The following is a 15,468-nucleotide window of genomic DNA, read 5'->3' on the forward strand; positions in this document are numbered from 1 at the left end:
TTGCCAAATCCCTAACCTCCCTGCCCTAATCACCCGGCTCTTTGGCCCAGTTTGCTGTCCAACCCAGACCCCGCTGCTCCGTGATGGGCTTGATCTATCCATGCGCTATCCGGTTCGGACCTCGAATCCAACCCTTTAGATGAGCCCGACCGATTTCTTACGCCCCTCCCCGGTTCTGTACCACCTCCGTTCCCTCGCTCCGCTGTGCTCGGCCGCGGGCAGGGGCGGGCGTCGGAGGCGCGCAGCGGATGAGGGCGCGCAGGAGGCGGGGGCCGCGGAGGCGCGCGCGCGGGCGCGCCAGGCAGGCCTGCCTCTCCGAGGCACCGTAGAGCGGGAGGGAGGTGGCAGCGCTGTAGTCCATCGGCCCGCGGGTCCGTGGGTCTGCCCGGCCGCCCGGCCCCGCCCTGCCTCCCGGGGCGGCTCCGCACCATGGCCCGCGGCGGCGGCGAGAGGCGGCCCGGGGGCCGCGGGGGCCGCGGGGACCGCTGACCGGGCGGCGGGAGGCGGCGGGGCCGGGCCATGGGGGACGGAGCCGTCTGCAGCCGCCGGAGCCGGGAAGCCAGCCCCAGCTGGAGCGGCGCCCCCTGTTGAGCGCCGGGTGAGAGGGGGGCGCGCGTGGCCCCAAGCCCAGGGCCCCGAGATCCCATAACCCGCCCGCGATCCCCGCCCAGCACCCTGTGAGAGGCGATAGCGGCCAGACCCTGGCCTGGCATTACCCCACCCCACCCCCATCCCTCGGTTCCCCCCGGGCTCCTCTGCCCGCCCCCGGCCGGCCTCCTTTATTGTTCCTGCTAGCCCGGGCCTCCAGGCACGGGGAAGCGCTCCCTCACGTTTCTTCCTGCCTCGGCCCCTACCTCACATCCACTCCCCCAATCCACGCCCCCCACCCTCAGGCTCCACACCCTCCGGGTCTCTGCTGTGTCCCCGATCACGGGATGCCACGTGTCCAGGCGGCTCAGCCCTCCAGTCCTGCCCAAACCTACCTCACTGCCCGGGCGGTCAGCTTGACCCATAACCCCTACCCCGAGGAGGGGTGAGGGGTGAGAATGTTTGCACGTGCAGCCGGGTGTTGTGAGATGCCTGGGAGATTGTTGGTATGGTTGTGTAAGTGCAGGACCAGCGGCTTTGTTTGTGAGTGTGTAACTCTTGTGTGTTAGTGTTATGGCCATCTGGGTGTGTCTGTAGGTAGTTCTCTGTTTCCGAGGACAGGTGACTATAGCTAGGCCAGAGGGTGTCTGTATGGCCCCGCGATACTGTGCATCTGTGAGACTTCCTCTGCTCCCCGAGGCTGGGCTGGAAGTGGCCGAGGAAGTGCTGCTGCTCCGTTGGACCCACAGCTGGAGCTGTGGCCCAGCAGGACGCTTCCTTCCACGCTCAGTGCTGCACTTCTGTCCCAGGTGCTCAAGCCTCTCTGCTCTGGGAGTCAGAACCAGCAGTGCTGGGCAGGCCCAGAGAGTTCCTGGAGGTGTTTGGGGAGGGGTGTCCTGTGCCCCACCCTCTAGTTTGACCTCTTGCTCCAGAAGGAAGGGACCCCATAAACACCTTGCTTGTATTTGGGCCACCTGGATACTGAGGGCCACCTCCCAGCCTGGCTCTCACTGGCCTGGCCTGCTTGCCCCTGGGACCTGTTTGACCAAACACTGCGCAGTGAGCTCCGGGGAGGACTAAGTGAGGTCATGAGTACAGAGCTCAGTAAATGGTGCCCCTCCCCCAGACCACGAGTCCTGGAGTGAGGCTGCTGCCCTGTGTGGTGTCTGTTCTCTGGGGCACAGGTACACCTGTGGGTCTGTAGGTACATGTGTTTCCATGTTTAGGTAGACACCAGTGTGGTCAAAGGTCACGTGTCCCTGTTCCTGGGAGTACATGGTGTGTGTGTGTGTGTGTATAAAGTCATGCAGTAAGGGCATGTACCTGAGTGTGAGGGTGTGTGAGGCTGTGTCTGCGTGTGTGTCAGTGAGGTAAGTACTCAGGTGTGTGAAGGTGTACGAGTGGTCAGTTGCCAGAGACTGTGTGTGTGTATGTCCATTCGCAGGTAGCATGTGAGTCCGTGAGTATCAGAGGTGTAAGCAGGTAAGTGTGAGGAGGCAGGGCCGTGGGGGTGCACAGTGGGCAGGAGGTGGGTGGGTAGCCTTGCCCGTCCGGCCCTGACCTGCCGTGTCGCTTTCTTTCCTGCCTCGCTCAGGCCGGCAGCCGGATGCCCGGGCCCACAGGGTGGGCCAGAGGCCACCTGCGGGATGAGCAGACTGCTGGGGGGGACGCTGGAGCGCGTCTGCAAGGCCGTGCTCCTCCTCTGCCTGCTGCACTTTCTGGTGGCTGTCATCCTCTACTTTGACGTCTACGCCCAGCATCTGGCCTTCTTCAGCCGCTTCAGTGCCCGAGGCCCCGCCCGAGTCCTTCACCCAGCTGCCAGCAGCAGCGCCAACTGCTCCCGGCCCAACACCACGGCCCCCAGCTCCGGGCTCCCCGAGGCCCCCAGCGTCCGGCCCGGCCCCACGGCTCCCATCCTGCCGCCCTGTCCTGACTCGCCACCTGGTCTTGGTGAGCCTGCAGGGTAGGGGCTGCCCCTAGGGGTGGGCAGAGGACCTAACCGTTTTGACTGGGGGAACTGAGTCTTGACCAGTGGGGGTACCAAGGGGATAGGTATGTCGTAAGAAGGCTGTTCCTCGGGTTCCCTTGCCCACCCCCCGAGGGAGAGGACTGGTGGCTCTGGACTCCGACGAAGGCCTGACTCCTGCCACCGTCCTGCCTGCAGTGGGCCGACTGCTGATTGAGTTCACCTCGCCCATGCCCCTGGAGCGGGTGCAGAGGGAGAACCCAGGGGTGCTCCTGGGTGGCCGCTACGCGCCGCCCGACTGCGCCCCAGCCCAGACGGTGGCAGTCATCATCCCCTTCCGGCACCGGGAGCACCACCTGCGCTACTGGCTCCACTACCTGCACCCCATCCTGAGGCGACAGCGGCTGCGCTACGGCATCTACGTCATCAACCAGGTGTGCTGTCTCTGACCCCCAGGCCGGGCACTGGCCACCAGGGAACCCATGAGCGCCCGTGGGCGTGGAGTCCGTGGCCTGTTGGTGCGCATGTGGGTGCGGGGTATTCACGGGTGCTTGTCTGCCCTTGCTCGTGTGGGTGTGTGAGTGACCTGTGGGGGTGCACGTATGCCAGTGTGCGCATAGGAAGGTTTGTGAGCGTGCAGAGGAGAGTACTCGCGTGTGTATGTTGGCATGCATCTGGCGGGTGTGTGTGTGGCCCTTGTCTTTGTTTGGCGGGTGCCACCCTGTGGTGGTGGAGACCTGGGGTCTGCTGGCACTGAGGCGATGGTGAGGCCCGAGGGGAGGAGGAGGTGGCCCCTGAGCGAGGGATGAAGCCTGCTTTTGGGCCCAGCACTGGCCACAGCTGAAGGCCAGGAACTCGGCTCACTGTCCGAGCCCTGCCATGGGTCTGGCCAGGGCTGGCTGCTGGGCCCCGGAGAGGATCCGACTCGGGCCCTCCTCCACACAGAGAGCTCCCAGACTTGGGTGTGGGTCGCTGTAGACTCCAGGACAGCGGTGTGTGACTGCAGTTGGAACAGGGGCTGTGGGAGTACCAAGGGGCCTGGTACAGCCCTGGGCTTGGAAGTGATGGTTGAGACAGGTGCTGAGGGACGGATGGGCATCAGCTGGCAGAGAGACTGCAGCCCGCAGGCCCCAGCAAGAGAGCTAGTCTCGCGGGTTCAGGGATTGCTGGCTGAGGTGTGGGGTCCAACGTGAATGGTGGGTGACAAAGAGGAAGCTGGGGGAGCCGACAGGGCCAGTCCAGAAGGGTCTTAGGAGGCATGCTAGGCACTTGAAATCCAGTGCAAAGGTGGGGGGACACACTGTAAGGTTCTAAGGGGGCGATAAAGTGCCTGTTTGCTTATAGAAAGGTTGTTCCGATTGCCCGTGGAGAATGCACTGGGAGGAGGAAGCCAGAGGCAGGGTGACCAGTGGGGCGAGTCTGGGATGCTGAGGAAGAAATGGTGAGCGTGCGTGTGCTTTGGGCAGTGGCTGTGGGTTGCAGGAAGGGTGTGGCACAGGTGCTGGGGAGTCAGGAAAGGGAGACGCCAGGGCAGCTCGAGGGCTGCACCTGTGAAAGGTGGAAACAGGAGCTGGGTGGAAACAGGAGCTGGACTGGATCTGGGGGAGAGCTCAGCTGAGTCCCTTTCTGCACGTGACGAGTCTGAGTGCCCGGGGGAAGTGTGAGAGGTGTGATTAGCCAGCAGCTGGACCAACGAGTCAACTGAGGAGTGAGGTCTGAGCTGGAGAGAGGGGTCTGGTAGCCACAGGTGTGCAGACAGTCCCTAAACCAACACCTGCCAACCTGCCGGGGGAACATGGGCCCTGAGGGGAGAAGGCCAGCGTGCAAGGGATGGGCGGAGAAGGAGAGAGCTTGCCACTGAGGCCTCCAGGGTTGGGGGGAGAGGTTTGAGGAGACCCAGGAGAGTGCGGTGCCCTGGAAGCCCAGGAATCAGTGTCGGGAGGAGGCAGGCGAGCACGTGAGCCCTGCCGGGGGAGTGAGGAAGGACGTGGACCAAGAAGCGTCCAGTGGATTTAGCAACAAGGTGGGCCCAGCGAGAGCCATTTCAGGGGCATGGTGGAGGCGGAAGCAGATTGCAGTGGGTTGAAGAAGGAATCAGTTTTGAAAAATGGAAGTAGGCAGTTGGAGACAACTCCTTAAAAAAAAACAAAGCTCACTTACAAGGGACGGCGAAAGGTACCGTGGTGGCTGGAGGGAGGTCCAGACGGGAGAGACCCAGCTGCTTGTGGGCCGTGGGGGAGAACCCTGGGCTCCTGGCTGGTCAGAGGTTCTGATGAGCTGGGAATTCATGGACGATCGCTCCAAGGGCTGGTGGGAGAGAAGATGCAGGGGAAGGAGGAGAGAGAACGGGGAGGGCCGAGCAGCTCAGGGCTCCAGGGGAGCAGCTCCCGCCCCGTCAGGCCCAGGCTGGCTGGTGGAGGGGAAGGGTCGTTGTTCCTTTTCTCCTTCCAGAAGGGCCTACTCAGAGACACCCTCCACAGCAGCCTCGCTGGCCTCAGCCCAGGATCAGGGGTTGGGGCCCCAGGCTTGCTGGACTATCACTGTCTGTAGAACCTGCGCCTGTCATTTTGTTGGGGACAAGTGAGCCTGGCTTGGTCCTAACCCCTTGTCCTGGTCTCAGAGGCTCCGCTGGGAGTCGGATGTAGGTCCACGTGAGCCAGAGGGGACAGGTGGCTGGGGCTCCGTAGCTCAGTCCCCATGGTGTCTGCCTCGCAGACACCGACCATTTGGGGCCCTCATTGTTCATCTGACTTCGGGACCTCGCTCAGCAGGGAGGTGGTGGGCTCGGGGCTGCTCGTCTCCAGGATCCGCAGTGGCACAGGGAAACCCCTGGCACAAAGAACGGGGCTGCAGGGTGAGCTCGAGTGAATGAATGATTGAAGTGGGAGTTCTAAATCCCAGTTTCGTGGGCACTGTGCACACGAAGCGCATGGGAGGGGCGGATAATGGTGCTGTGGCAGGAGGTTTGGTCAAGGAGGCCTTCCGGACATGGGTTTGACAAGCGAAGGGGAGCACCCCGAGCAGGGTCAACTGCAGACAGCAAGGCCAAGGCAAGAAAGCCTGGCACGTGCTGGGGCCGCTGAGGAGTGCAGCTTAGCCAGGCCTTGGTGTGGAGGGCCTCGGCCGGAGAGGAGGCTAGAGCCAGGTCGTGAAAGGCCTTGGAAGGCCTGGTCTAGTGTGAGGAGCTGGACTTGATCCTAGGGGCTGGCAGGAGCCACGCAGGGTCCGGGGGATGGGCAGAGTTGGCCGGTGGGAGCTGCTTTGGGCAGTGGTGAAGTGGCAAGTATGTGCAGCCACAGGCCCACAGCTGACCTGTGCCCTCCACCCACCCCAGCACGGTGAGGACACCTTCAACCGGGCCAAGCTGCTCAACGTGGGCTTCCTAGAGGCGCTGAAGGAGGACGCCACCTACGACTGCTTCATTTTCAGTGACGTGGACCTGGTCCCCATGGACGACCGCAACCTGTACCGCTGTGGCGACCAGCCCCGCCACTTCGCCATTGCCATGGACAAGTTCGGCTTCCGGTGAGTTCCCTTTTCAGCCGGAGCCCTGCCCCCACCTTCCCCACCTGCCCAGACCCTGACTCCCAGCCCCAGTGGCCCCTGCTGCTGGCCCGGGGCACACTCTCCCCCACCCCATGTCCGTCCTCATCGGGGCCCCCTCCAGCCCCTCACTGATGCCTGCCCTCCTGCCCAGTAGACTGCCCTATGCTGGCTACTTTGGAGGCGTGTCGGGCCTGAGCAAAGCCCAGTTCCTGAGAATCAATGGCTTCCCCAACGAGTACTGGGGCTGGGGAGGTGAGGATGACGACATTTTCAACCGGTGAGTGGGGACAGGTGGGGAGTAGAGCGGGTACGTGAGAGGGGACGGTGCAGACGGGGCGGGGCGCCCAGCCCTTCTGGTGCCTGCCCCAGACCGTCTGTCCCGTGCCCAGGATCTCCCTGACTGGGATGAAGATCTCGCGCCCAGACGTCCGCATAGGCCGCTACCGCATGATCAAGCACGACCGGGACAAGCATAACGAGCCCAACCCTCAGAGGTGACCGCAAGGGCCCCGAACCCCTCACTCCCTTGGGGGACCCCCAGTGCCGTGGGTCCCCAGGGGTGATCGTGACCCCAAGGCCCCTGACTCTTGACTCGTAGAGATGAGTCAGCACCTGTGATCCCTGGTCCCCACCCTCGAGCTCAGCCCCACCGGGTGAGACAGCGCTCACCCGGCCTGATTCCTGGAGGTGACTAAACTGTAGATGCAGGGCTCACATCGTCACCGAGTAGGTTGCATTCCCATCGGTGTCCTCGCAGGTCTCACTTGTGCCAGAGCAGATAGGATGAGAGACAGCAGGCACTGGGCTCAGCTCTTGGACCCTGGCCCAGCAAAGGTGGCCTGAGCCCTGGGCGTGTGGGCGGGGATGGGACGAACAGCACTGACCCCTCTGGGACCGGAGTAGGTGGCCCTGTCTCTGAACACAGTTGCAGCGTCTGGGGTCTGGGGCTGGCAGAAGTGCCCGAGGACGTGTGCAACAGGGAGAAGGGCAGTCCTGGCACTTCAGGGACTGGAGGGAGCAGGCCCTGCAGGCAAGGAGGGCCCCGAGCCGGATGTCCCACGTGAAGGCCGTCCTCAGGAGGGAGTTGGGTGGTTGCAGCACAGGGGATCTGGGCAAGGTGCTGTCCTGGCGGAGGGACAGTGGAGTCAGCTGGAGTTTGACAAGGGTTGTTCATTCAACAAATACTTGTCACAAACCTACCTTGGGCATGGTGCTGTGTTCACCAGGCTAATGGAGGTGGCCGGTTGGATAAAAGGAAATAATATATGTAGGAGTTGGGAAAGTGAACATGCATGGGTTACCCTGAGAGTCTGAAATTTGTGGGTATTGAAACTTCTGAGGGCTGAGACTGACAGTAGAGACGGTCGGTGCTGGGTATTCAGAACCTCACACCCAGGCTTGGGAGTTTGTCCCAGGGCACTGGGGAGTCATGGAAGGGCTTTAAGCAGGGACAGGGCAAGATCAGAATTGGTCTTGGACGGATCCCCTTGGAGCTTGAAGAAGGCGAAGGGCTGGCAGAGCTGCTGGGTGGAGCCGGAGGGGAGCCGACCTGCTTGAAGGAGTCAGTGGGGCCCCAGGGCTACGCTGGGTGTGAGGCTGCTGTGTCCTAGCTGGGGCAGCAGGCTTGTTCTGCCCTGAACCCAGGGTGTGAGAGTGGGAGAGAGCCGCACTGATGGGGGTGGGGGTGGGGAGGTTGATGTTTGGCAAGGGCATGAAGCACCAAGTGCCCAGGGAGCTGATGAAAAAGCAGTTCAGATAAAAAATTGTGGTGAGCAGGGAAGGGGCAAAAGAATGGGAGAAGAAGCCTCAGGGCATCTGACAGAGTGTGTGCTCAGTCGGGATGGATGGCTGCAGAGAGGGATCTAAGCCGAGCTCAGAAGGATTGGGAGGGTCAAACGGTTGGTGTGCTCATGGGGTGGAGCTCAGCTAGAAGCACTTGCTAGGACCTCTCCGTCCTGTTTCAGGAATAGCCACCATCAATTAGGGATGTCTGCTCTGGGTGGGGAAACAGCAAGACAGCAAGACATTCTGATTAAAGGTACTCTGTAGGTGGTGGTTTCATCTACCTGGCTGCTTTTGCCTCAGATCTAGGAGTTTTCCTGGTTTCCACTTCCCCTCACCCTACACGTCCCCACCATCAGCAAGTCATGTCGGAGCCAGCCCCCAAACATCTGAGCCCATCCGCTTTTCCCTTTACTACCCCTTCCTGTGCTTGGACTACTGAAGTGACTTCTCAGTGGTTTCCCTGCTTCCCCCTCGCCCTTCTGTAGTTCATGCCTCATGTCCCTCCCTTCCCCTAAACTGGGTTAAAAATCCCTCAGTATCTTCTCACTCACAGAATTGAAAAAACTGCTCCCTCTGACTTACAGAGCCCTGCCCATACATGCTGTAACCTCCAAGCTAATCTTAACTGTTTCTCCCCTTGGCCTGTTAGCCTCTAGCCACTGAGCTGTGCACCTGCTCATTCCCAGTTTAGGGTCAGCAGGTGCTGTTACCTCTGCCTGGAATGCTCTCCCTCCTGCTCACAGCTTGTCACATACTCACCCCTTCCCTGTGTCTTCTTGGTTTCCCTCTTCTGTGTCCCTTAGCATTCTGATGTATTCCTTGTGAGTTACCTGTCCTCCCTAGTGGCATAGACTTGCCATGAGAGGAAGGACCTTGTGTCCTGGTCATGGCTGTGCCCCTGTTGCTTAGAGTAGAGCCTGGCACGTGGGGACTGCCCAATCAATCGGTGATGTAGGAGTGATGGGAGGATGAGCAGGGACAGTGGGTTTGGGGAGTGAAGGTGGTGCAGCCGATGCATGGCACAGCACCTTTGAGGTGCCTCCGGGATGCCCCACGCCTGGATCCAAAGCTTAGAAGGAAGGTTTGAGATGAAGATTGGTGAGGATGTCGCAATTCTGGACTCAAGTGGGTGAGATCTCTGTTTTGAGGGCAGATACAAGAGCAAAAGGGCCCCTGGCAGGTGGAGGGGTGGCAAGGAGAACCAAGTCACCCCCAGCAGGGGCCGGGATGGCTTGAGCCTTGGCCCCAGGGACACTGGGCTCAGCGGCCCGCCCTGATCTGGACTCCCTCCCATCCTCTCTAGGTTTACCAAGATTCAAAATACGAAGCTGACCATGAAGCGGGATGGCATCGGGTCGGTGCGGTACCACGTCCTCGAGGTGTCCCGGCAGCCGCTCTTCACCAACATCACAGTGGACATTGGACGGCCCCCATCGTGGCCCCCTCGGGGCTGACACTAAAGGACAAAGTCTGCTGTGCCGAGGATTGCTGGCCAGAGGACTGACCTAACAGCCTGGCCGGTGGCTGTCCCGAGGGGGATGCCCCAGGACTGAGACTCTGGGCTCTGTTTTCTGAGGGTCTTCAGTAGGCCCCCCAGCTGCACCTGGAAGTTTCAGAACCCACTCTGGGGGCCTTCCCTCCTGAGCAGGCCCCTCAAGTGTGGCCCCCTGGGGTCAGCCCTTCTTCCCCCCCCTCCCCAGCCCAGCTCCTCCCACTGTCAGGGTCGGGCCGGCCCCTGCACTGCCTCACCGAGTGGCCTGGGCTAGGTCACTCCACCTCTCTGTGCCTCAGTTTCCCCTCCCTTGAGTCCTCTTGGGCCTGGAAGAATGGGAGGTATGACTAGGGGGCAGTGCCACTTCCAGGGGGACTTCTCAGACCTGGGGAACCCCCTTGCTCCCAGGGGAGGGGAAACCTTTTTCATTCAACATTGTAGGGGGCAAACTCTGGTGGCCCCCTGCTGAGGAGCAGCCCCAGGAGGGGACCAGAGGGAGTGCTGTGTTACTGCCTGGGATCTTGGGGTTGGGCTTTGCATGGGTGGCAGGTGGGGCTTGGGTCAGCCAGTCTGCTTCCCACCTCCCTGTCTCAGAGAGAAGGCAGTAGCCCCAGGGCCAGCTTGTGTTTGTATATTGCACAGAAACTTGTGTGGGTGCTTTAGTAAAAAACGTGAATGGAGCAGCCCCATTGTCTGTTTGGGGATGGGAATCTGGGTCTGCGGATGCAGACCCTGGGTGTGTTGTGGGAGGGCGCAGGGCCCAACCCGTGGGTCTAGCCCTGGTTGTCCGCCCCCACCCCATCCAGGCCCCTCCAAGCAGTGCTCACTAGACTCACGCCCGCTCTAAGGAGAAACGTTTGCTCTGCCCTGCCTCTGAGCCAGAAGAGGCAACGAAGTAATAAATCCAGTAGGCTCAAATTTCTCAATTCTCCCGCCTGTCCCGAAACTGAAAGTGGCCAGGGATGAGCACAAAGTATCTGGGGTCAGGACCTTGTGGATGGTTCAGACTCCAAAACCACCTATCAGCTGCGGGTCGGATTGGCAGCTGTGTGCCGCCTTCTAGACTTGGAGTGGAGGGGGCGGGGCCTGGAGTAGCGGCACAGTTTCCCGGGTGACCGCCTCACGGAAGAGGCGGGGCTAAGGCCCTGGTCACCACTGCCGGACTCCTGCGGGCCGTGGTCAGGCAACGCGGCGCCCCCGAGAGTCAGCCAGAAACCGGCAGGGGCATATCGGGTAATTTGATTGTGGGTCCTGGCGGCACAACAACGGTGGTTTTTGGAAGAGGTCGGCAAGCGCGACAGCCTAGGGGCGTGGCCTGTGAGCTCGGGAGGGGTGGTGGGAGTGGCCAGGCTCAGACGCCCAGCTCGGGTGTCCCGCAGGTCCAAGCTTGCCACTGTCGGGCCATGCCTGGGGACTCCCCATCAATTTGGGATCTGGTAGAGGAGCACGTTCCGCTCCCGGAGCTACCCGAAGTGAAGAGGATTCTGGGGGAGACGACGGTGGACCTGAGCCTAGAGCTGCGGGCAGAGGTGGGGAGAGTGGGAAGGTGGGTCACACCGCAGGTCCGTGCCACCTCTCGGGTGATTTCCCCAGTTCCTCCGGGTTCCTGGCTCTGCCGGGTTATTCGAGATCCTGCTGGATCTCACAGTCCGCCAGTCCTCTCTCGTTTGGCTCTCCCTTTCCCCCCATTCCTCTCAGCCGTTCTCACCTCCGCCACTTCCCTCAGCAGTAGCTAGGTGTCTTAGTTCTCCTTGCAGGTGATGATGTTACGGTCCCTGCTGGAAGAGGCTCGATCCTCCCAAGCCCCTGGCTCTCGCCACACCTCTGACGCCTCCTCCCTTCTGGCACCATCGCCCTTGCTAAGAGACCTCGTGCGCCAGGAACTACGGCAGCTGCTCCAAGGTCTTCGCCAGAAAGCCATCTATGAGGGCAGGTGGGAGCCTCAGATCTGGGGTTGGGCCCAGGTCCCCAACCCTCAGATGAGCTAGTCCTGCACCTGACAAGGGGCCAGGGTTGCCTGTCCTATGGCTTCCCGGAAGAAGACCCTGAGTTTCCTTTGTGTGCACCTTCTGCAGGGACCAGAACCAGGCTTGGGTCCAGTATAGCCCCAGGGTCCTGCGCTTTGCCTTGGAGGAGTCCAGGTGTGATTTTCCAGGACAGGAGATATTCCAGATGAGAGCTGATGAACCCAGGTAAAGTGGTCATAGGAGAGGAGGGGGCTGTCCTTGCTTGGCAGGAGGGCCCCAGCTAATTAGTGGGTCCCATCTGAGTCCATGCAGGAGTCCCGGTCTGGGGCCAGACACTTCTACAGCCACTTGTGGGCATGAACACAGGAGGGCTGCAGAAGCTCTGGAGACACTGGCCAAGCCTGGGGGCAGGCAAAGAGTCCTGGAGAAAGTGACTGTCCAGTAGTCATGTGGTCCTCAGGGTTACAGAACAGGAGGGGGGCTGGGCTAGAGAGGGCTGGGGAGTGAATGAATGAGCAGGGGCGTGTTCATAAGAAGTGAATGGCAGCAACTTATTTTTAATTCTCACACAAGCCGGTGAGGTGGGTGATGTTCCCACGTTGCAGATGAGGAAACTAAAGCTCAGAAAGAATCATCAATTTGCCCAGGGGTGGCAGAGCCCATCTGCAAACCTAGACTCCAGGGCTCCTCCTCTTCACACCATGCAATATTGCTTTTGTAAGAAAAGAAACAAATCATCTAGGAGAAGTGGCATTTGTGTCCTGAAGGCCTCAGGTGAGGCAACATGGAGAGAGTGATGTTGACTTCATCTCCTAGCAGCTGTCACAGGGACTTCAGTGTCATCAAGGACCAACTGAACATGTCCAACATCGATCAGGTTGCCGGACACCTGCGGTGAGGCCCCCTGAGTGGGTAGTGGGGGTGGAGACAGAGAGCTGGGGAGGTGAAGAGCTGGACTGGAGAGAGAGGAAAGGGAGGCAGCATACCTGGGTGGGGGAGGGGAGCCGTGAGGACAGGCTGAAAGGTGGAAAGGGCAGGTTGTTGCAGGGCTGCTGAGGTTGCTGCCAGGAAGTAGGCAAGCAGGAATGCCAGCCTAGGCCATGGCTCAAAGATTTTTATCTTGAGTTGGGGTGGGGGGAGACCACAGAAGAGTTTTAAGCCAGGGAAGGGTCATGATATGGGGGAGAATGGGGGCCAGAGGGGTTGCAGGCCCAGTGCGGTGGTGCAGAAGAAATTAATGGTGCCTGCCGAGTTGGGCACTGGGAGGCATGCAAGGAGAGGACACACTCTGCTCAGGAGGGGGCTTGGCAGGGGCTGGAAGGCTGTGCTGGGCAGCGGAGGGCAAGGTGGGCTGAGAAGAGAGGGCCTGGAGGGGCTCCTGGTGAAGCTGGAGGTCGGGGCCATCTGAGACCTGGCCCTTCGGCACTGCTTCCGGCTGCTGCACTCCCACGTGTCCCAGGGGCCTCCTGGAGGAGGAGTGTCGCACCTTGGAGAGGGAGATCCCTATTCTGCAGGTGAGCCGCAGCTCTGGGTCCCCCTGAGCCCCCAGCTTTTCTACCGAGTGTAGGTCCAGCCACCCCTCACCTGGTTGGTGTGTGAGTCCATGTATGTGTGTGTCTGTGTGCGTACGTGTGCATGAAGGCTATGTGAGCCCCGTGACCGTTTCTCATGGGTGCACTTTTTGTGTGTGTGAATACAGAAGTCCAAGATTCTGGTGGAGCCCTAGAGTAACCTGCTGGGTTTGCTCCCCAGTCTTTTGCCTTCTTCCCTTCCCTAAGTCTGGGTCTAGGCCAGCCACCACCTTGCTAAGCTGGGCTTTTCAGGGGGGCTAGTGTTCCCTGGGGCTGTCCTCAGGTGGTGCCTGGACCCTGCCAAGGGGGTCTTGGCTTCTGCGTTCTACCCTGCCCTATCCCACCCCTGCTATGGGGCTAGAGCACTGAGCCAGCTCTCCCTACAGCGCTGCCTGGAAGAGGAGTACACAGGGGCATCCCAGCCCTCTGAAGCAACCCTAGAGCCCACCCTGGCAGGTGAGGAGCCTGAGCAGACCCCTGAGAAGCCAGCCTCCTCCCTGCCCCACTCCCAGCCATACCCTAGGAGAGCTGGGCGCGGTGTCTCAGATGGGCCTGTCCTCCAGAACTAAAGGAACAGAAGGCGGCCATGCAACAGGATCTGCAGACACCCCTGAGGCCTCCTTGCATCGCCCTGAGCCACAGGTAGACCAGAGCAATGGGCTGCTGGACAGGGTGGGCTAAGGGTCAGCCTATGGCCCTTAATGGCTACTCCTTGTTCAGGCAGCAGCCCTTGGGGTCCTCTAGCCAGGGCCTCAGACCCTCGCCTTACCTCTGCGGAGCTGCTGGAGTTTGGGCCAAGCCTCTCCAGCGATACCTACCTGCTCCTCCTCTGGAACACAGGCCTCAAGGCCTGGCTGCCACCCACCGCTGGGGACGGAAGCTTCAGTGCAGCCCCAGAAGGCCAGCTTCCACCCCAATGTCCAGTGCGGTGCCCCAGGCCCCAACCTGATGGGCTGGGCACGAAGGCGGCTTTGGCTTCTGCTGGAACTCGCCCCATCTGCTACCACCATTTCTCAGTTGCCATGGCCCAACCTGCTTCAGATCTGGTCTTGGATAGGACCCCAAGGCTGTCCGTGTGTCTGACCCTTGCCCTACCCCCCTGCCAAGGTCCTGGCATTAGGTCCTGACCATCACAGCCTTTGGCCTTTCTTCTCTGAGACCTCTGAGCAGGCCTGGCGAGAGCAGACTGTGCGGGGGTCTTGTCCCAGCCCCCACTCCTGTCTCTCCGGGGCACCCAGACAAAGCACAGTGGCAGCTCAGAGACAGGAATAGAAATTTCATTAAAATCTATGGACTTTAAAATCCTAGTGGTGCGTGGATGGGCAGGGGTGGGTGGTGCACCGTTATTGCTACAGAAAATTAGGGGCGGCTCTGCCGGGGCTGTCACTGCACAGAGGGACACAGAGGATGGACAAATGGACACTCCAGGGCTTGGGAGAAGGAGCTCTGGCTCTGGAGAGGGGATGGTGCACATGGGCTGGAGCCATTTGGCACGTGGACAAGGGCAGCCTGATTCGGGAAGACTGGGCTGTCAGCCTGGTGGAAGGAGGGCAAGGGGCTGTTGTGCAGGGTCCCTTCCCCAGGGCTGTGGGCTCAAACCTCCTGCTGAGCAGCACTCCGCCCCTGACCCCCAGAAACTAGTGCTTTGGGCAGGCTGCTGAGTCACGGGCCTCTGCTGGCCAGGCCGGGCAGCAGGGCCGGGATGAGGCTGGGAAACCCCAGAGCAGCCGAGTGAGGTGAGGCAGGCCTGGAAGACAGATCGGGCCTGAGGCTGGGGGCAAGGGAGTGGCAACCACAGATAAGACAATTTTTACAAAAATAATTGCACAGACAAACAGGGCTGGGTGGCATAGCCTGACGAGTAACACTGCACAGCCCCACCCCCTCACCCTGCCCCCAGGCAGGGAGACCCCAGTTTGCCTGGGCAGGGCCTGGGGTCTGCTTTGAGGGCAGGAACACTGGACAGGAGGCTGGAGGCCCAAGGACAGGGACAGGTGGGGGATCCACCCAGAACCTCAGCTCAGGGCAGAGTGTGGGGGCATCAGAGGCCACATAAAGCACAGCAGGCCTCTGGGGACCTGGCCTGAGACCCCTTCAAAGTGCTTTGGCCCCCCACCCGGCAACCCTGCCTCCTCCCTTCCCCACTCCCCCAGCTTCTATCTTGGCATCCAAAGGACCTGTAAACACTGGGGACACGAGCACAAATGACCGCACTAGCAGTGGTGGCCAAGGTGATGGCAGCCGTCCTGGTCCAGGTGCGGTGGGGGCAGGCCGTGACACCTGTCCGCTGCCCCCAGGCTCTGTGGCGGGAGCTCAGGGCGGGGCGGGGCTCTCCCCGCAGTGGCGCTCATATCCGGGAGTCCTGCAGACGGCTGGAGCCGTTGCTGCCCACCAGGGGGATCTGGGCCTTGTCTGGGTGCAGCGGCTGGGCCTCCAGCCCATCTTCAGGGGAGGGTAGTATAGGGGGGGCATAGCGCCCAGTCCGATGCTCCAGGAGGGCGGGGCCCCAGTCTCTGCTTGGCTTTGTGGCATTTTTCAAACGCTGCAGGAGAG

At 61.1% G+C, this 15,468-nt stretch overlaps 3 protein-coding genes across 17 annotated transcripts in view; 2 read left to right on the forward strand and 1 right to left on the reverse strand.

Annotated features, from left to right (window-relative positions):
- Window positions 1-326: 326 nt before the first annotated feature.
- B4GALT2 (beta-1,4-galactosyltransferase 2) lies at window positions 327-10,060 on the forward strand. 4 transcript variants are annotated; one of them, XM_036025915.1, is made up of 8 exons: window positions 327-598; window positions 2,033-2,070; window positions 2,183-2,538; window positions 2,753-2,988; window positions 5,889-6,079; window positions 6,255-6,377; window positions 6,490-6,594; window positions 9,189-10,060. In XM_036025915.1, exons 3-8 carry the CDS (start codon window positions 2,235-2,237, stop codon window positions 9,337-9,339), a joined length of 1,110 nt encoding a protein of 369 aa, XP_035881808.1. In that variant the 5' UTR covers window positions 327-598; window positions 2,033-2,070; window positions 2,183-2,234; the 3' UTR covers window positions 9,340-10,060. The 4 variants fall into 4 exon arrangements, with proteins under 4 accessions (XP_035881808.1, XP_035881810.1, XP_035881809.1 ...); XM_036025916.1 differs by having other exon boundaries at window positions 459-677; XM_036025917.1 differs by lacking the exon at window positions 2,033-2,070 and having other exon boundaries at window positions 358-598.
- A 398-nt stretch (window positions 10,061-10,458) lies between these two features.
- CCDC24 (coiled-coil domain containing 24) lies at window positions 10,459-14,217 on the forward strand. Of its 10 annotated transcripts, none has more exons than XM_036025924.1 (9): window positions 10,467-10,610; window positions 10,757-10,906; window positions 11,135-11,310; window positions 11,453-11,569; window positions 12,161-12,238; window positions 12,804-12,858; window positions 13,302-13,371; window positions 13,479-13,557; window positions 13,640-14,217. In XM_036025924.1, exons 2-9 carry the CDS (start codon window positions 10,781-10,783, stop codon window positions 14,040-14,042), a joined length of 1,104 nt encoding a protein of 367 aa, XP_035881817.1. In that variant the 5' UTR covers window positions 10,467-10,610; window positions 10,757-10,780; the 3' UTR covers window positions 14,043-14,217. The 10 variants fall into 10 exon arrangements, with proteins under 10 accessions (XP_035881816.1, XP_035881814.1, XP_035881815.1 ...); XM_036025918.1 differs by having other exon boundaries at window positions 10,468-10,610; window positions 10,757-10,996; window positions 11,123-11,310; window positions 13,636-14,217; XM_036025919.1 differs by having other exon boundaries at window positions 10,468-10,610; window positions 10,757-10,996; window positions 11,123-11,310; window positions 12,164-12,238; window positions 13,636-14,217.
- The window catches only part of SLC6A9 (solute carrier family 6 member 9), a 32,301-nt gene continuing 31,009 nt past the window's right edge, over window positions 14,177-15,468 (reverse strand). The window contains exon 13 of one of the 3 annotated variants that reach the window (XM_028512086.1): window positions 14,177-15,457. In XM_028512086.1, coding sequence (XP_028367887.1) covers window positions 15,263-15,457 — 195 coding nt within the window. In that variant the 3' untranslated portion in view covers window positions 14,177-15,262. The remainder of the gene's footprint in view (window positions 15,458-15,468) is intronic. The other 2 variants (XM_028512087.2, XM_028512088.2) reach the window with 2 other exon arrangements.

This window comes from Phyllostomus discolor, chromosome 5 (assembly GCF_004126475.2).
Source record: "Phyllostomus discolor isolate MPI-MPIP mPhyDis1 chromosome 5, mPhyDis1.pri.v3, whole genome shotgun sequence".
Lineage (NCBI taxonomy): Eukaryota > Metazoa > Chordata > Mammalia > Chiroptera > Phyllostomidae > Phyllostomus > Phyllostomus discolor.